Source organism: Cololabis saira, chromosome 9, assembly GCF_033807715.1.
Source record: "Cololabis saira isolate AMF1-May2022 chromosome 9, fColSai1.1, whole genome shotgun sequence".
NCBI lineage: Eukaryota > Metazoa > Chordata > Actinopteri > Beloniformes > Belonidae > Cololabis > Cololabis saira.
Window position 1 is genome coordinate 43,344,275 of NC_084595.1, and position 20,322 is coordinate 43,364,596.

At 43.4% G+C, this 20,322-nt stretch overlaps 1 protein-coding gene across 1 annotated transcript; it reads right to left on the reverse strand.

Annotated features, from left to right (window-relative positions):
- Window positions 1–3,144: 3,144 nt before the first annotated feature.
- Window positions 3,145–20,086, reverse strand: tti2 (TELO2 interacting protein 2). Its single transcript, XM_061730161.1, has 10 exons — window positions 19,934–20,086; window positions 16,187–16,655; window positions 14,679–14,851; window positions 13,187–13,244; window positions 12,010–12,138; window positions 11,024–11,116; window positions 10,616–10,809; window positions 9,990–10,133; window positions 5,308–5,467; window positions 3,145–3,554 (listed from the first exon to the last, which is right to left on the reverse strand). The coding sequence occupies exons 2-10, from the start codon at window positions 16,652–16,654 to the stop codon at window positions 3,468–3,470; spliced, it is 1,506 nt and encodes a 501-aa protein (XP_061586145.1). The 5' UTR covers window position 16,655; window positions 19,934–20,086; the 3' UTR covers window positions 3,145–3,467.
- Between the last annotated feature and the right edge of the window lie 236 nt (window positions 20,087–20,322).

Consider the following 20,322-nt stretch of genomic DNA (forward strand, 5'->3'; position numbering starts at 1 on the left):
TGCCTTTCAATATCCATTTAAAATGCAAAAAAAAGAAAGAAATTGCAACAGCTCAACAGCGCATGTGTGAATTAAATGGCGTGACTACTGGGATTAAAGTTCACCGGGCGAAAATGTAATAATGAAAAAAAATTTTGAATTGGAAAATTGATTTTTTCAACAGAGGCCTACACACCCGCCGATCCGATACTGCTAGTGATTCCGGTCTGTACAAGTGTGGCGGAGACAGATGTTGGTGTGGATGTTGATGTTTGCTGTTGTGTGTGAGCAGGAGGTGGAGGAGGAAGTGAGGAGGAGGACGGAGGAGAGGAGCGGCCTGCAGGAGCAGTGCTGCCACCTGGAGGCCCGGAGGAGACACGCCGACAGGTACGAGGCTGCACCCGCACACGGCACTTCCTCGCAGTGGCGTCAATTCAGTCAAAGCTAAGGTATGGCCAGGTTACGAGTCACAGAACTTAACTACAGTATCAACCAACACGTCCTGCAAATACTCATCACAGAAGTCTGCTATGTAGCTTATCTGTGTGGTCAAGAAAATGTGAACTTTTTCAAATGCAGTCTCGCTCACATCCTGCTAACGTAACTATGAACACTATACTTTAACAACGTGTGGATCAATTCAGCCAATGGGCCTTTACGCAATACGCATCTGTTTTCTGCACCACGGACAGCAAGCGGCAGAGTTAGAGAACAGGAAGCGTATCTGACAAAAGCAATTTAACTCATTCGGTTCACTTTATTCATTATGTCAGTGCAACAATATCACGGGGACATCTCAGTTTAAATTCAAACAGTTAAAGTCCAAATGCAAAAAGGAGAGGGAGGAGCAGAAGAGAGAAAGAGAGAGAGAGAGTAAAAAAAAAAGTCAAATATTTCCCTTAAACAGATTTATAAGAGGGTAGGGTGATTTGATATCTTACCTTAAAATGAACTTGCATAATTAATCCATCAGTGGCTAACAGCCTCGTTAATATCTTCTGCTGGGGCAACATTGGACCCATCACTTGCCTTCTTTCTTTTTTTTTTTAAATTGTCTGCTTACTTTTCATTTTTGTAAGTTAGTAACACTGCAGAGCTAAAAACCAGATTGATAGCGACCACTGTCGTCATGGGACTCTGGGACATCACATTTCAAGATATCGATCATGTCGTTCTGATTTGCATTTGTAGTTATTTTAAATGTATCAATATAGATAGAATAATCAATAAACATTTACATTTTCCCCTGAAGCTAAGGTGTGGCGGCTGCCATAACTTGCCATACCCAAGTGACGCCCCTGGTTCCTCGAGCAGGTGCACGATTCACACAGCTGACCTGTGTTCGGGGTGTGTGTGTGTCAGGTGTCTGTCGCTGCTGCAGGTGGAGCTCTGCAAATGGAGGGAGGAGCAAAGCCAAGGGGGTGTGGTCAAAGACACAGCAGCCAATCAGCAGCTCTTCACTGGTGCGTTCATGTCACATGCAGTTTAACTCAACTGCAGTGACATTGCCTTTACCTTTTCTGGTGTGATGAATTCTTTTAGCCCCTTTTTTTGTGAGTGAAACGATTTTTTTAACTATTTGACTCGAACCTGAATTGGATTAGATGCATATTTTTGAATACCATGAACACATGGAAAACAAATTATTATTCAGCTATTCACTTTAATACAAAATAACAAAATGAACTGAATAAAATAAGTATCTTTCTTAAACAGAAACCTGTCCTGCTTAACTTAAAATAGTATAAATTAATATAAAACAATAGAAATAAATCAGAACATCCATTCTGTAATCGTGCACATTTTTAGTGCAATAACAAAAGTGCAAACAGAAAGTCTGTAGAAAACTTTTAAACATATTTGTGTCTTAAAGGCCATGACTGTAGCTACAGTTGTAGTAAAACAGAAAAAATAACTTATGAACTCAACAGCTCAATGCCATTTTCCATTGGCATTTTATGACTATTCTTTGACTCTCACAGTAATACGGGACAAAGTGTGTCCCTTTTCAGCTCAATACGGGACGTACTTTAGTTTATAAATACGGGACGATTCCGTTTTTCAAGGGACTGTTGGCGACACTAGCTGGGCAGAGCTTTCTTAGCTATGACTTCTTCAATGAGGCGATTATAAATGAAGATGACTCAACGTTATCAAAGTGAAGCTATATCAAACATACGGTTTGTTACGTGGACGCGGCCCCTACAAGCACCTGACTGTTTGTGCACACACGTCTTCTGCTCGCCATCATCGCATCACACGCTGGGAAGTAAAGTTTGCGCGGAGCCGTTCATCTCTAGGAAGGACCTGAGTTATTCCCGTAAATCACCTCCTTCCTGGTTGCTCTGAAAACTCCTGTGTGATTGGTTGTGGCTGGTCAGGTGAGGAGCTGAGGGCGAGGCCGACGGGGGCTCCAGCAGGAGGAGGGACGACCACATCTACACGAGGAAGACGAAGAACTGCAGCTAAAAGAGGCGGAGCTTCTTAAAAGCAGGTGAGACTCACAAACGTATACGAAACAGAACCAGAGGTTTGTTCCGGTGTTCTGACAATTTCTGCTCCCTGCCGAGAAATGCTACTTTGTGGTTCTGCGCATGCGCACAGTCGATTTTCAAAGGCTGATTGCCACGCTAAATTGATAATATGGGATGTTGAGTATTTGATCCTTCAAAATACACTACCCATGACATGAATTGTATTACACTTTGTGAACATTATACGATAAAGAGAAAAAAAAACAATTCTCGCTTTACAGGACTGTCTCAGAAAATTTGAATATTGTGATAAAGTTCTTTATTTTCTGTAATGCAATTAAAAAAACAAAAATGTCATACATTCTGGATTCATTACAAATCAACTGAAATATTGCAAGCCTTTTATTATTTTAATATTGCTGATCATGGCTTACAGTTTAAGATTAAGATTCCCAGAATATTCTAATTTACTGAGACAGTCCTGTATATTATTACATAAATAAACAAGAGCATAATATGTGTCTGTATTGGTTCAATACGGAACGCAACTTTTAATTCCCGCTAGTCACCACCTCTTCCATCATATTCTGATCGTTTACATCTGTGCAGCCACGACAAGCCACCCTTTAACTCCCGTCCATGCACATGGAAACTACACCACCCCCCCACCCCTCCCGTTCATTAAATAAAAACTAAAGGATTTTAGAATGTCATTCACACATATTTTATTCATGACAGCAAACAAAGTTTTTCTGTTTCACGTAACTTTTCCAGGGAAACATTAGCAGGTGATGAGCCGACAGCTCTGGTCTCAACTCGTGTTCCTCTCCTGCCACAGGAAGCTGCTCCCCCAGCTGTCTGGACCTCCTGCTCCGACCCGGACTCTGCTGAGCCCGGACAGTTCTCCGACTGCTGGGGCTCCCAGGGGGTCCAGGGAGGGTCCGGGTCCAGGGAGGGTCCGGGTCCGAGCCGACCCGAGACCCGCTGAGCGTCAGAAAGGCTGGAGCCTCCGGGTTACGGCTCTGTCGTCATGGTGACTGCTGCCAGGCAGCCCAGGACTTCAGCGCTGCAGCAGCTGCTGTCCACCTGCTGGAGGAGAGGCTGACAGACACACGGACAGATAAACATCTCAGCTGGACCACAGTGCTGAAGACTTTAGTACTAAAGAGCCGGCTTTCATCCCCTGCTCATCACGTTTCAGACAAAAACAGATTGACTGATGTCAGAACAGCAGACTGGAGAAGAAGACCGGAACAAACCCCCAGAGGTTTTCCCCCCGCTTCTGAAGCCTCTGTTGCTGCTTTTCCACTAGCACCTACTCAGCCTCCACTCAGTTTGGTTCTTTCCCACCAGGGGTCTAACGTGCTGAGTTGATACTTTTTCTGTAACTATTCTGCCGAGGTTCCTCCCTCGGGGGTTTTACTCGTCTGTGTGACCGTTGCACGTGTTTTTCTTCTCTTGACCGTCACCTTTGGCCAGCCTGGCGATGTGCCGGACGAAGACATCAGCGTGTCTCTCCTTTATTTCACAAACTCCACATTCTTACTATTTATGATATCAATATTTTTCAGATATGCGTTTTTATTTATAAGCTAAATTCAAGTGAAGGGAATATTCCTGGACAGTTCAACACTTACTTTAAATTAAATTCACAGGTTCATTCTTATTCAACTGGACAATCCTCAGATCTTTATCTTCCTAAATTTCTCACTTGCAGACGTCAATTTTTGGTGAGATTTAGGGACTAAATTGTGGAATGATTTTTCCCACTTGGCAAAGACTCTTCCTCTTTGAAATGTTACAAAAGACGTTTGAAGGAACTTGACTGCTGTTTTGTAACTGTTTTCCCAATGTATTGTTGTACATGTATCCATGTTTTTTTTTTTTTTTTTTTTTTGTGTTTCACTCATAGTGACATGTACCGTCTTATTTGCTCAGGAGTCAATATAAGTAATATAACTTGTAAAAACAATATCCCATGCACACTGACACACACTATTTTTGTCTTTATTCTTTATTATTTATATATTGCATTATTAATTTGCCATCACTTTTGTGTAGTTATACTTTTTGTTTTTGTATGTTAATCTTGTGTTCTTTATAACACATGACATTTTAATAACTTCAGTGGATGCTTCAAATAAGCCCATTGGGTTTTTTGCCTCTTCCTGAACCGTATAGTATTTATATTTGATATTTCCTGTATATTTTTAAAACTGTGCAAAACAATAAACTAAACTAAACTAAGGTTAAAGGACGACCAGCTGATTCTGTCGCTGGTGCTCACTCAGCACCTCCCTGATTTTATTATAAGTTTATTTATCTTGTTCCATTTTAATACATGAAAAGTATATGTATATGTTTATTGAAACAAATGTTGGAATAAATGAAAAACTTTTTATTAAGGACTTTATAATCTGAACATTCTACGTCTGTATTTTATCAAACTTGGGTTTACTCAGTTTTGTTTTTCCTTCCACACATCTATTCTCTTCTGCTGCTGAGTAAAGTCCAACGTCTTCAAACTTGTTGTTTTTTTCATGTATTTTCAGGTGGAAGTTGAACTCTGGTGAATATAAATGTTGCTATTCGCTCCTTCTTTCCGCCCTAAAAGTGTGTGTGCATCAAACATGAACCTGCCCAACAGATGTAGGACCTGAAAGCATCTCTGAAACCAGAACCTCCATGCTGGGCCAGTAGGGGGCGGTGCCATGGGAGGTTCATGTTCCTGATCACATCTCAACACCTACGGTCCACATGAACCCCATCCACCCCCCAGTCCTTGAAATCAGAGACACACATCCATCCATCTATTCATCCACCCAGCCATCCACCCACCCCCCAGAGCTCTCACCTGCAGGGTTCCGTGTGAGCAGGCGTCCAGCAGTCGGATGCAGACGGTGGTTTGTTCCATCACCTGCTGCCGGACCGAGTCGTGGAGCTGTGAGTCCTGAGAGACGTCCACCAGCAACCGCAGCAGAGAACGCAGCAACACGTGGACACGCCGCTCCATCCTGGAGACGGAGAGGTCAGAGGTCAGCGGGTCAGGAAACAACAAAAGACAAAAACAAAACAACAAAAGAGCGGTCAATTAAACAAATATGAAGTTACAATTAATAAATAATGTAACTATAAAGCCGATTAAAACAGATACAAACAGTGCTTAATAGGTTTAAGATCAGGGATTCAAAATGACCAAAAGATACTAGTGAATTGATTTTTAGAGTGCTTTGTAATGAGTTCCATTTTCAACCCAAGTTATGACTTTAACCCAGATACTCGTGTTCAGCCTCTGGTTAAACAACTTTGTTGATCATGTGGAAACGTTACAGCTCTGAGCGCATGACTGTTATATTTCACTATGTTCCTTCATTGGGCAGCAATGTGTGTGTGTGTGCTTATGTTTTTGTGATGTTTTTTTTAGTACACGCATAAAGTGTGGTTATTTTATTACTTATTATATTATACCAGGGGCGCCACTAGGCCCTTTTTGGGGGGGCTTGAGCCCCCCCAAAAGAAGTCTCAGCCCCCCCAAAAAAATAGAGACAATTTTTTTTTTTTTTTTTTTTTTTTTTTTTTTCCCCTCTGGTGGTCATTACTAGCAGTTTCTGATTCCACTCAATGCGCTGTGTGTGAGTTCCCCCCTCTATGTTCTTAGGGTGTGCTGACAAACATTTAGGGGGGTTCATCCCACCAAGGGGGCCCTGACTCAGCCCACCCGAAAAGTTTCTAGAACCGCTACTGCCAGGCGCTCCCTCCTCCATCTATGTGCCTAATCCCTTCACTTCACACAGGTCACACACACACACACACACAACGAAGTAGCCTTTTACAGTCAACAATCATTCTCCCCAGTCCCCACTCATGATGAGACTGTGAGGTGAGCATTGAGCAGTCAGAGTCGTTAGTTACTCAATTAGCGCATATTGATGTGCAAATTAGCGCATACCGTTGTAGTAGCTAAACAAAATAACTTGTCATGTGCCTGCCAGACAGGTGACGATTGGCAAGGCTACCATGACACACCAAGCCAGCCAGCCATCATGCTAGCTCGCAGTAAAGCGGGTCTAAATGGATGCAATGTCTTTTGAGAAACAATATGGGCATAAGTGAAGAACATATTTTCAAACGGGTCTCTTGTCTTCTGAATGAAATTAAGCCCTTCAGAATCGCAAGTGGCTGCTTTTCAACTAGTTGACTGCAAACTCCTGCTTTAGCTTACAGTATATTATTATCTTGTCGGAATATTATTCCAGCCAATAAGTTAGGAAGTTCCATTTGATTTGATTTAATTTTACTTTTGCCTACAAAGCAAAATATTACTTTACTTGAGTCTCCCCTGAAGTGATTTTGGTATTATTTATGCAAGCAAAATTCTACCATAACCTGTATGCAGAATATATATAGGGAAACAATTATTTTTTCATCGCTGTAAAACCACAGAACAGTAAAGAAGATATTGATGTGTATAGGTCTTCATAGATCTAGTCTCTTCATTTTGACCTCAAAGTGCACCAGATTGATCCATTTTTACTTAAAATCTACAAATTTTTCTTCCGGGGGGGCATGCCCCCGGACCCCCCTAGGGGTTCTGTGGTCCATGAACTTTGGTAGGCTGAGCCCCCCCAAAGCTCTGATGCTAAAATCGCCCCTGTATTATATATTATTGATTTTATTTGAGAGCACGTAATATGTACTCTCACACTGCAAAAACTCAAAATCTTAACAAGAATATTTGTATTATTTCTAGTTAAAATGTCTCACTGTAGCCAGGCTGACAAAGAGTCACAACTCTGTTGAGCCGTGCATTCCTGCAGCTCTCAGTAGTGAGGACTTTATGGGCTTCTTCAACAGTAAAATCGCGAGAATTAGAGAAGAAATCAACCAGCCGGTTGTAGGTGTTTCTTCAGCTTTAGCGACTTCCCTAGGCTCTGACTTGCCTCTAGACTGTTTTGATCCTATAGACCTCCCTGAGCTGACTTCACTCGTTAATAGAGCTAAGTCAACCACATGTATGTTAGACCCCATCCCGACTCCACTATTCAAACATATTTTTTCTCTTATTGGTACGACAATACTGGACCAAATTAACTTATCCCTAAGCTTAGGATATGTACCACAGGTTTTCAAAGTCGCAGTAATTAAACCTTTACTTAAAAAACCTTCTCTTGACCCAGACACCTTAGCTAATTATAGACCAATTTTTAACCTTCCATTTGTGTCTAAAATTCTGGAAAAGGCAGTTTCAAGCCAGTTATGTGACTATTTGTATAGAAATGATCTGTTTGAAGTCTTTCAGTCAGGGTTCAGAATGCATCATAGCACAGAGACAGCACTGGTTCGAGTTACGAATGACCTTCTTATGGCCTCAGATAAGGGATTAGTGTCCATATTGGTTCTACTGGACCTCAGTGCTGCTTTTGACACTGTAGATCATGGCATTTTACTGCACAGGTTAGAGCATTTTGTTGGGATTAAAGGGACAGCTCTACGTTGGTTTAAATCATATCTATCTGACAGATTCCAGTTTGTTCATGTACATGAGGTTTCTTCAGAACAGTCAAGGGTCTGTTATGGTGTTCCGCAGGGTTCAGTGCTAGGGCCAATCTTGTTCAGTTTATACATGCAGCCGTTGGTCACGGCATACACTTTAATTGTTATGCTGATGATACGCAGCTCTATTTGTCTATGAAGCCGGATGAAACAGAACCGTTAGTTAAACTTCCGGCATGTCTTAGGGACATCAAGGACTGGATGTCCAGAAATTTCTTGCTTCTAAATTCAGGTAAAACAGAGGTTATCATTCTTGGTCCAGAGCATCTTAGGAAGGGATTAGATGGTGTTGCGATGGCTTCCAGTGCAACTGTGAGAAACCTTGGTGTTATTTTCGATCAGGATTTGTCGTTTAAACCATATGTCAATCAGGTTTGTAAAATAGCCTTTTTCCATCTCCGTAATATTGCAAAGATTAGGAAAATCCTCTCGCAGAGTGATGCAGAAAAACTAGTTCATGCGTTTGTATCTTCTAGACTAGATTACTGTAATGTGTTGTTAGCAGGATGTCCAAGTAATTTGCTGAATAGGCTCCAGCTGATCCAAAATGCAGCAGCACGAGTACTGACAGGAATTAGCAGGAGAGACCACGTCTCTCCAGTGTTAGCGTCGCTCCATTGGTTACCCGTAAAATTCAGAATCCAATTTAAAATTTTATTACTTGCGTATAAAGCCCAAAACGGCTTAGCTCCGCATTATTTGCAAGACCTGATAGTGCCTTATGTTCCTGTCAGAGCTCTCCGTTCTCAGAGTGCAGGTTTACTCGTAGTTCCTAGAGTATCCAAATGTAGATTTGGAGGGCGGGCGTTCTGCTATCAGGCACCATTACTATGGAACCAACTTCCAATCTGGGTTAAGGAGGCTGACACCACCTCCACCTTTAAAACTAAACTTAAAACATTTCTGTTTAGTAAAGCCTATAGTTAGTGTTTAGTAAACCTCTAGCTGGTGTTGGTAAATCTCTAGGTAGTGTAAACTTTAGTGTGTCAGAGTCGCTCCTGTGGTTTCTTGTGCTGGCCCCCCCTTCTCCTCCCTTTTCTCTCTTTTGTCCATGTTGCAGCATCCTTTGCCGGACACCGGAACCTGCAGGTGGTCGTGGGTGGCTTGTAGCTTGCATTACGGAGCACAAGTCTTTCCCCGACCCTGCACCCCAACCTGGGACTTGCTGATCGGGCCGGAGCTTCGGGAGCTGCGTGCTGGCCTGCGGTCCCCACCCCTGGTCATCCCGTTGCTGCTTCCACCTGCCTGCTGTGCTGTTGCCGTCCCCGACTCCCCCAGTCTGGCCCTCGGCAGGAGGGTCCCCCTTATGAGCCTGGTCCTGCTCAAGGTTTCTTCCTCCTAAAGGGGAGTTTTTCCTTGCCACTGTTTGGCTTAAGGTTTTTCTCCCACTAGGGGAGTTTTTACCTGCCATTGTTTATGTAATAACTGCTCGGGGGTCATGTTCTGGGTCTCTGGAAAGCGTCTAGAGACAACTCTGTTGTATTAGACGCTATAGAAATAAAATTGAATTGAAAAAAATTTAATTGAATTGAAATTTTTAGTCAAAAAAAATCTCATTACACTTAAAACAATTTTCACTTAAAATAAGTAGAAAAATCTGCCAGTGGAACAGGATTTTTTTTGCTTGTAATGAGAAGATAAATCTTGTCCCACTGGCAGATTTTTCTACTTATTTCAAGTGAAAATGTACTTGAAACAGGTGAAAATTGTCAAATAAGTTATTTTTCTGGTAGTGAGTCTTGTTTTAAGTGTAATGAGATTTTTTGACTAAAAATGAGACATTTTAACTAGAAATAAGACAAATATTCCTGGTAAGATTTTGAGTTTTTGCAGTGTGGACTCCATATGTTTCTCTGGTCTCCTCCCCAATCTGACCAGATGTTTAGCCGCATGTTATCTCTCTGCCGCTGGTAGTCTCGGTGGTGTTCAGAAAACGACGTGGCCTTTATTAACAACTGGAAGAGGTTTTGTGTGTGTGTGTACCGTGGCCAGGCAGCTCGGATCGTCCCCTGCAGCGCCTCCAGGATCTTCAGCCGGCTCGTCTCCTCAGGTGGATCGTTGATCTCCAGGTATCCCAGCACCACCCGCTCCACCCGCTGCAGGTGTCTGCAGACGGACACGCCCACCCTGACAACAACACACACACACTCTGAGCTCCAGCAGCTGGACCAGAACTCCACTCACACACTTTACCTCTACGTTGGTTTAAATCATATCTATCTGACAGGTTCCAGTTTGTTCATGTACATGAGGTTTCTTCAGAACAGTCAAGGGTCTGTTATGGTGTTCTGCAGGGTTCAGTGCTAGGGCCAATCTTGTTCAGTTTATACATGCAGCCGTTGGGAAGTAGAATCCAGAATCACGGCATACATAATAAATATGTATGCTATAATTTCAACTTGTGCAATAAGTGCAATAGGGCACTACTTTACAACTTTGAGCACTAAAAGCAATTAAAATGCAAAAAAAAATGCAAGAAATGAATGTGCAATATGCATTAGCACTTTATACATCTGAGCATTGGAGCACTTTAAAGAAATAATGGGACGATGTGTAATCTGCATTAACATTAAACATTAACTTTAAATCTCTCACGCCAGCACACACACCTGTGGATGTAGAGCGGCAGCGCTGCGGCGTAGACGCGACGCAGCGCCACCTTGTGCTCCGCCTCCATGCGGGTGAGGACCAGACGCAACACGTCGTCATGGCGACTGGGCTTCCTGCGGCAGGAGGAGGGGCCGAGGGAGGAGGGGGGCTTCTCAAACACCAGGAGCAGGTCCAGGAGACAGGACAGGACGGGCTGGGGGGACAGGACGTCCTCGTTAGTACAGGTGTGTGTGTGTGTGTGTGTGTGTGTGTGCGTGCGTTCGTGCGTGCGTGCGTGCGTGCGTGCGTGCGTGCGTGCGTGCGTGCGTGCGTGCGTGCGTGCGTGCGTGCGTGCGTGCGTGCGTGCGTGCGTGCGTGCGTGCGTGCGTGCGTGCGTGCGTGCGTGCGTGCGTGCGTGCGTGCGTTACCTGGACCACGGCGGCCTCCCCCGTGCTCAGGTGTTTGAACAGAGCCTGGTACACCACCTCTGCTGTGTTGAACTGATGCAGGTCTGCAGCGGGCTGGAAACATTCACACGTCCAGTTAACACACAGATCAACGTTAGCTACGATCAGTCAACAGAACAGGGAGACCAAGAACAACTGGTGCTTTTCCACTAGAACCTACTCAGCCCGACTCCACTCGGTTTGGTTCTTTTCCACTAGGGGTCTAACGTGCCGGGTAGATACTTTTCTGTAACTATTCTGCCGAGGTTCTAAGCTGCTGAGTCGGCTGTATCTGACATCATCACACTACAGGCCACCGATTGGTCGGGGGGTTGGAGTCAGAAGTCTGAGTCAGGAGGAGGAAATCAGTGAAAGAGACTCTGACGGATTTTTGTTCATTTTATTCAACCAGCAACGGCAGCAGAAGTCTGTTTCCTGATCCAACTCTGAGGGTCAGATGTTCATAAACCTGGTGCTGAGGAGAGAATTAAAAAGGGATCTAGACGGGAGATAAGGAACGACCAGATCTACCAGGAGCTCTGTCACTTCATAGCTGCTCACGGCTCCAGCTGACTTTTCAGCAGCGCCGAGACGAACTAAATAGAATTAAAAAGCGTTGCCGCTTGAAGCTTCTCTCTCTCTCATGTTTTAACTTGATATCGAACACAAGCCACAGATCCAGCAGCACATCTATCATCTCCTCCAGGTTCTACATCTTTAGTGTTGTTGTCTTCTCCGTTTAGATACACAATCAAATACGTCACAGCAGCTTCACTCCAACCTCCTACTTCTGATCCAGGTGCTGAATTGTAGTGGAAAAGAAACCAGGCCGAGATGAGTAGAGCTGAGTAGGTGCTGGTGGAAAAGTGCCATTAGTAGTTCCTTGGCTGGGATGGGATTAGATCCACAACCAGGTGAGGAAGCTGAGATCATCTATGATCTCTGATTCTACATGTGTGTCCTCTGACCGTGTTGAGGACGATGTGGTGCAGACAGCAGACTCCCAGCACCACGTTCTCCGGCCTGTAGTGGTCGTTGAAGAGCAGGGAGGGCGGGAGGAGTCGGGGGAGGTGAGGGGACAGAGACGGCCGGGTCACCTTGTAAACACAAACAGCATTACAGCTAAAACATCACAACACACCAAAGAAAAATCACTCAAATCATTAAACATGATCAGCAGATGTCATCAATAAGTCTCCATGTGAAGGGAAATGTTCCCAACAGGAATCAAACAGCGTGTGTGGCCTTTTTCTACAGAATCATTTTAATTTTAATAATAATAATAAATACAATCACGGATAGAGAAGCAAGAGGTTTATAATGGGAATGGGTCACCACGTCCACTGTTTCAAGCTGACACCATGGTAACCATGGTAACAGATTGCCACCATGTCCATTGTAAGGTGATCTCACTATGGTAACCATGGTAAAAGGCTTTGACCCTGGTAACCACGGCAACAGCTCACAATGGTAACAGACCACCATGGTGACCATAGAAATAGACCACACACTGCAAAAACTCAAAATCTTTACAAGAATATCTGTCTTTTTTCTAGTTAAAATGTCTAAATAAATCTTAAAACAAGACTCATCACTGGAAAAAACAACAATTTTCACCTGTTTCAAGTAGATTTTCCAGTGGAACAAATTTTTTTGCTTGTAACGAGAAGATAAATCTTGTCCCACTGGCAGATTTTTCTACTTATTTCAAGTGAAAATTTACTTGAAACAGGTGAAAATTGTCAAATAAGTTATTTTTCTGGTAATGTCTCTTGTTTTAAATGTAATGAGATTTTTTGACTAAAAATGAGACATTTTAACTAGAAATAAGACCAATATTCCTGGTAAGATTTTGAGTTTTTGCAGTGAAATGGTAATCATGGTAACATGTCGGTGTCCACTGCCACAAACTGTTACCATAGTGACCATGACAATGGGCCACCCGGGTTACCAGGGCAACGGCTCACCACGATGACCATGGTCACGGGTCTTGTTGGAAGCCTCCATGGCCATGGATGAAGCATCAAGCCCATGAGCCGTTGGTTTCTGAAGCCCATTTTTCTTCTTTTGCAGCCATATTGCTTCAGACACCCATTAAAACACACGAAACACACATCAAGGCTGGAGATACATCAGAAATCTGACCTGCAGGAGAGTCCAGGAGAACACCAGCTTCACTGCTGCACAGCGCTGCCACGAATCCCTGCAGAACACACACATCACAACTGCAGTTAAACATCCTGAGCTGAGGCTCCTCCCAAACAAAAACTTTGAAACTCATTAAGAAAAAATAAAGAAAAATAAAGCCATGTACTCTTTTAGATGGACGCATTAAACACGATAAACTCAACTGTAGCAGGGGGTTTCAAAAGGGGGGATTGAACATGACCCCAGGGAAACTGAGTTGGAACTGACTCAGTGAAGGAAACCTGGTGAAAAGCAGCTTTACTTCAACATACTCAGAGTTACCTTCTGTCTCTTTTACTAACCCTAACCCTTCCTGAGGCTGAAACGAGTTCAATTTAAGAAAAAAATCAATTAACGAACCTTTGTGAGACTTCTGAACGTCGTAAATAGAGTTTAAATAGAGTTTAATGCATTTAACCCATTTAATCCCACCCGTCACAATAGTGACCATAAAATAATGTTTCATTTCTAGGGCTGTAAAAATGTTACGGAATGATCCATCAATGCATTTCCAGCAAATATTGAAATAAGAAAGGCAAAGGCAAACCAATTAGCTTTGGTTACAAAGTATGCACATTGCTGTTGCAGTTTATTTAAAACCACAAATAAAGTAGATAATGTGTTTACAGTAAATGGTTGATAAATGATCTATTTGATTATTTTGTTTCTTTTAGTAGGCCTACACTGTAGATCAGTGGTTCTCAACTCCGGTCCTCGGGACCCCCTGTCCTGCATGTCTTAGATGTTTCCCTGCTTCAGCACACCGTGATACAAGGAGCTGTGTCATCAACAGAACTGTCCAGACTTTGATGACAAGCTGGTGACGACTGTTAATTAGAATCAGGTGTGTTGATGCAGGGAAACATTTAAGACATGCAGGACAGGGGGTCCCGAGGACCGGAGTTGAGAACCACTGCTGTAGATGACACTCAGTATCACACTTAGTTCTATATAACTTTAAATATTAAGTGTAAATCAACCCCAGGCCGCTCTTGTAGCTGAATTTGCTCCATTTCAGATTAAAAACCAGGCTGACAGTAGGATGATGGAAACAACTGTGCTGCAACTGTGCAGCTCTTTCACCTTTGACCTGTTGCTTCTCTGTGTGGCCAGTAGTTGCTGACTTTGTAAAATATTAATTGAAAGATTTTTCTGGAAGTTTGTTAATCTGTTGTATCTTCCATGGTCTAAATCACTGTGGATTACAATCTAACTACAACAAAAAGTTCTTACATCTAGTTTTACCAGTGTATTTGTAATGACATGAAATGAAACATGAAATAAGTTTATAGTGGGTGTGTGAATGATCAATAATCAGTATTATTGGCAGTAATAGAGGGCCCCAAAATCACATTTTTCTTAGGGTCCCATGGAGGCTTGGACCGGCCCTGCTGGTCCCACCTGTCCGGCTCACCTGTCCTTCCCCCCACAGGTACTGGTAGGGTCTTACTTGGTGAGCTGAGGCTGCAGGATGTCCAGCACTCCTCCCAGAATCCCTCTGTCCTCGCCCTCATCGTCGCCCGTCAGGAGGACGGCGGAGTCTCTCCAGCCGCCCGCCCTCAGCAGCGCCTCCTGCAGGCGCCGTGCCGCCGCTCTGGAGGCCGAGCTGCTCCACGGCTGAGCCTGCACACCAACACCACGTACCATCAGAACCATAGACATATATACGTAGACGCCCCATGGAGCTGCTGCGATACGTCAACGCTGCCGCCATATTGGATGTTCAAGACTGCGCTGTAAACTAAAGCTTGAGTCATGGTTCTGTGTCAAAACAACGCCGTGCCTACGGCGTGTGGTACGCGTCGACCCGTACCACACGCCGTCACTGACGTGCACTTCCCGAAAATTACGCGTCGAGGTGACGCAGACCAAATGCAGACGGAGAGGGCTGTGATTGGTTCGCTTGGTAGAAACGCATTTCCGGTTTCTGGTTTGAAGCAGTCGTGAACTTTCAGCGCTCTTTTCTTCGTGTATGTGTGATTGTTTTTGTTTTCTGTTTTTTGCACAATAGTTGTCCTTATCTCTTTGATTCACTGTGACCGGAAAAAGTCGGATAAACCATTCAGGAAAAGGTCACTAACTAGCGTTCACGAGAGGTACTGCACCACGGAGAAATGGAGTGACGGAGAAGTCGGAAGGTTCACGACGGCGTCACGGTGACAGCGTCGTTTTGACGCAGAACCTTAATTCAGGCTTAATAAGTGCCTTTCTACAAAGAAATTTACGTTTTACGTCTCATTTATTCATTCACACACGCACTAATATACTTGGGAAACAGTTAGGCACCAAATAAATAAATAAAAACAATATATATCCCCCCCCACAAAAATAAGAAAAATAGAGAAATATATTTTCTCATCAACAAAGCATATTTTACATAAACATATTTAAAAATTTTCAAGTAACAAAATAAAATATTTGAACCATTTTTCAGATTTTTTCAGTTATTTTATTGTCTGCAAAATGGTTCAAATGTAATTTTATTGTCTGAAAAATTGTTCAAATATGTTATTTTGTTATTTGATTTGAATTGATATTTGATTTTTGTTGATGAGAAAATATGTTTCTCTATTTTTCTTATTTTTGTGAGGGGGGATATATTGTTTTTCGGCACTACCTTGTTCTCTATAGCTGATATAACATGAATTACTCCTATGTGGGATCAATAAAGTTCTTGTTTTTGCCATCTGAGAAAATTAAATATATTATATTTGGTGCCTAACTGTTTCCCAAGTATATTAGTGCGTGTGTGAATGAATAAATGAGATGTAAAATGTAAATTTCTTTGTAGAAAGGCACTTTATGAAAATAAGTCCATTTACTTGTATTAGTTTACGGAGCAGTCTTGCCGCATCCAATATGGCGGCGACGTTGACGTATCGCAGCAGCTCCATGTAGCGGATATGGATACTTGTCTATGATCATAACGACCCCCGGAAAGGTGTCCCCGTCACTCACCTGGAAATGTGTGACTGCAAACACACAGATGGGCGGAGCCAGGGCCAGCAGGAGCCCGTCTCCACCTCCTCTGGCCACGCCCAAACCCGCCCACTGTTCCAGCAGCGCCGTGAGGGCGGAGCTTACGGCTACGGCCCGGCTGGGAACGCTCTGATAGGACGCCGCGCTCAGAGAGCCGGAGTCGTCCTGGCAGAGCGGCAGCGCTGCAGAGTCCACCAGAGCACCGATCAGAGAGCTGTACGTGGATCGGAGCTCCGCCCACCCGCTCTCCGGAGAAAACAGCCTGTCGGGATCGGCTGTCTGGAAGAGCTGCTCCAGCCGGCCAATCAGAGAGCGGGTCTTGGAGGAGTCACCCGCAGCACCAATCAGCTGCTGCTGCAGCCGAGGCAGGAGCTCTGTGATTGGAGGGAGCGGGGAGGGGGAGGATGAGGAGAGATGAAGGTCTTGAAGGAGAGATGAGACGTTCATCCTGGAGAAGAGGAGAGAAGGAAGTAGGTGGAGGAAGATCAAGCAACCATCGTTGTTCATTTCTGTTTTTTACTTTCAGACTTTATGGCTCTCAGTCGTGGTTAAACCTGGTCCAGTCACATGTTGGAAATCATCGTCTGACTGACATTCAGGGAAACAAATGGTGCTTTTCCACTAGTACCTACTCAGCCTCCACTCGGTTTGGTTCTTTTCCACCAGGGGTCTAACGTGCCGAGTAAATACTTTTCTGTAACTATTCTGCCGAGGTTCTAAGTGGCTGAGTCGGCTGTATCTGACATCATCACACTACAGACCACCGATTGGTCGGGGGGTTGGAGTCAGACGTCTGAGTCAGGAGGAGGAAATCAGAGAAAGAGACTCTGACGGATTCTTGTTCATTTTATTCAACAGGCAACGGCAGCAGAAGTCTGTTTCATGATCCAACTCTGAGGTGCAGATGTTCATAAACCTGGTGCTGAGGAGAGAATTAAAAAGGGATCTAGACGGAGATAAGGAACGACCAGATCCATCAGGAGCTTCTCACTCTCATTTTTTAACTTGATATCAAACACAAGCCACAGATCCAGCAGCACATCTATCATCTCCTCCAGGTTCTACATCTTTAGTGTTGGTGTCTTCTTAGTTTAGATACACAATCAAATACATCACAGTAGCTTCACTCCAACCTCCTACTTCTGATATACGCTATACAAATAAAATTGAATTGAATTAAACGGAGGAGACATGAACACCTTGGCCTGGACGTCCGTGTCACCAGTCAAACACCTTCTCTCTGTGACCGTCTGGCCCGGGTCTGGTTATCCTCACCGCCACCGGTACAGAACGTACCGATGACAACAGGGCGGGGTTTATGTGTTGACAGTATTCAGAACCAGCGAGAAGGCTGCAGAATTCAGTTTCTTCCGTTTCTGCTCCACATTTATTTATTCAAGTCTTTATTTGATGCTGGTCTGGTTATAACTCCGCCTACATTGCGTGCTTCTCTCATTGGCTGTTTGTCCATAAATGTCCAGAGTCCAGGGACGGTCCGTTCTGTATCCGCTGCTCTCCTGGAAATCAAAGTCCAGTCCAGAAGAACCGGGTGTCTGCACCGGAGGGACAGTTCAGGCGGGGTCAGCGCCCGGTGTTTGTGTCAACACTCGGAAACATCGACAAGTTCTGCCTAGGTTGAAAACTACCGGCCGGTCTCACTGCTCCCGTTCATGCCTAAACTTCTAAAGCGAGCCGTCTTCAGTCAGGTCTCACAGTTCCTTCACAACCGCCAGTATGATCCACATCAGTCTTTAGGCCACTCAACTGAAACTGCTCCTCTTTCAGTCACTGAGTCACTACGGGTTGCCAGATCTGCTGGTCCGTCCTCAGTCCTCACACTGCTTGACCTGTCCGCTGCCTTTGACACGGTCCACCACCACATCCTCCTCTCATCACTGTCAACGCTTGGCATTTCAGGATCTGTCCTCTGACCTACTTTAAGAGCAAGCTAAGCCCTCAGCTCTTCAAGGAGCACTTCTGCAGCTAGTAAACTAAGTAAGCTGCCTGCACTTATGACAAGATGATCGCATGATGGTGTCTTTTAAGACGTACCTTTGTAGTATCCTAGTATCCTATATGCTATTTCTAGTACCTTTCGGTCTTTTGACCGTATAGAAACGTAATTCTTGCCATTGTAAGAATGAGATGTACCTGCTGTACTCTACTGCCCTTACTTTTTAACAACTTGGGCTTTTTATTATTTTACCTCTTTTCTTATTGTTTTATTTCATTTTATTTGTTATTTACTGTTTAATTGTGTCTTGTCGCTTTTAATGTTGATGTAAAGCACTTTGAACTACCTTGTGTTGAATTGTGCTTGTGTTTCTGGGGGAAATGCATTAAAATGAAGTGGAAAACAAATATTAATCCTCATTACCAAAAGCGCACCGACGTGACATAACCTGGTTTTTTACGTCTGTCTCGGATTGTATTCAGAGGTGCGAGGTCACGTGACGTGGGAGCGATCAACACAGACATTATTGATCCAGATCGATGCACTTCCCAGTGGACCTTGGACACGTCCACAGAGACGCTCCTCTAGCTGGTTCTCAGATAAACGCTGCCTTCTTACTGACACGTGCAAAAGTAAACATCACAATGTCCTCAAAATTATTTACAACATATATCCTTCTAAAGAACTACTCGGATCATGTTTTGGTTTTGATGATATTTGTTCATTCTGTGAAAATGAGACTACAGACCATATATTTTCTCATGTGGTATTTATGTTCTGGCTTGACATTCACAAATGGATGAAGCGAAGGATTTTATCCTTCCCAACTTCTATTTCTAGAGATAATATAACATTTGGCACGTTTTTACAAAACAAAGTGATGAACTCTGTTGTAATGTAATCTTCTGTTTAGCCAAATTCTTTATTCATAAAAATAGGTATTTATAGTCATCCCCCAAATTTTTTTTTTTTTTATGAATTTGGATTATATTTAAAATCTTTAAAACTGAAACAAAAGCACAAAAAAATTATGAAGTGTTAAGAACTTTTCCCACTGATTAAGAAGACTGATATCCTTACTTACACCTTGTATGATGGACTTTGTTTATTTTATTTTTATTTATTTATTTATTTCTCAGGACAATGCACATTGATGAACATATATACATATGTAAATGTGCCAGATTGTAGCACAAGGCTAGTTTCCATCTGTAGTCCAATATAGGCAGGTAAGGTGTTAAAAGCAGAACAGGTAAAGATGCAATAAGAAAAAGAAAACAGAAACAAGGACAAGTACAATTAGTAAAATGAGAATGATAAAAAAAAGTTAGTAGGTAGGAGGAGGAGGCCCAAACACATTAAGTGTGTGTACACATTTGTTGACCTCTGAGCCATATTTTTATCTGGTTTTTAAAAGTTGTTATTTTGTTTTGTTTTGTTTGTTGTATTATTTTACTTAAATGTCACGTATTTAATTTATTTATTATTGTTTGTACCTTATTTTCATATGATATTACTGTATAATCGTCATGAGACATTCAATCTCTACACACTTTATTCTCAGGTTTACATACAGTGTCCCATCTACTGTTCCCTTTATCAACCTCGTTTCGATTACAAATGTATTTGTATGGAATGTATTTTTGCCATGTTTGTTTTATAATGAACCTTTGACACGAATAAAAAAACAAAAACAACAACAACAACAACAAAGCCATCCCACTGTCCGCCATGTGGCCCGTCCCTCGGTCACGTGACCTGCTCAGACTGACCTGAGAGCGGCGTCTTCACCTCCGCCCGTCCGGTCCAGCCCCGCACAACCGGCCTGCGCTTTTACTGATCTCCAGAGAAAATCTCGCGGCGTGACTGACCATATAACATTTATATAAAGCCTATATATATAAATCTATGTGACAGACCCACTTTCCCCCCCATGGACTAACCGGGTCCGGCCCGGAAACAGTTCCGGGTGGGTACATACTCCACGAGAACAGTTCCTGCAGCTCACGTGACCTAATGCCGCCCAACGCAGAGCCTACGGTGCGCGTCTCCGCGTACCCTACGCCGTAGGCTCTGCGTTGGTGTAACGCGGAACCATAAATCAGCCTTCAGTCGGCGGGTGAAGAGCTGAACGCGAGAGCGACGGTCCAGTAGGGATGAT

Coding starts and splice junctions, on each gene's coding strand:
- tti2 (XM_061730161.1), bottom strand. CDS start 16,654: ATGAACGTCTCATCTCTCCTTCAAGACCTTCATCTCTCCTCATCCTCC. Junction 13,245..14,678: donor CTGCAGCCTCAGCTCACCAA/GTAAGACCCTAC, acceptor TGTGTTCTGCAG/GGATTCGTGGCAGCGCTGTG. Junction 10,134..10,615: donor CTGCCGCTCTACATCCACAG/GTGTGTGTGCTG, acceptor TGTTGTTGTCAG/GGTGGGCGTGTCCGTCTGCA.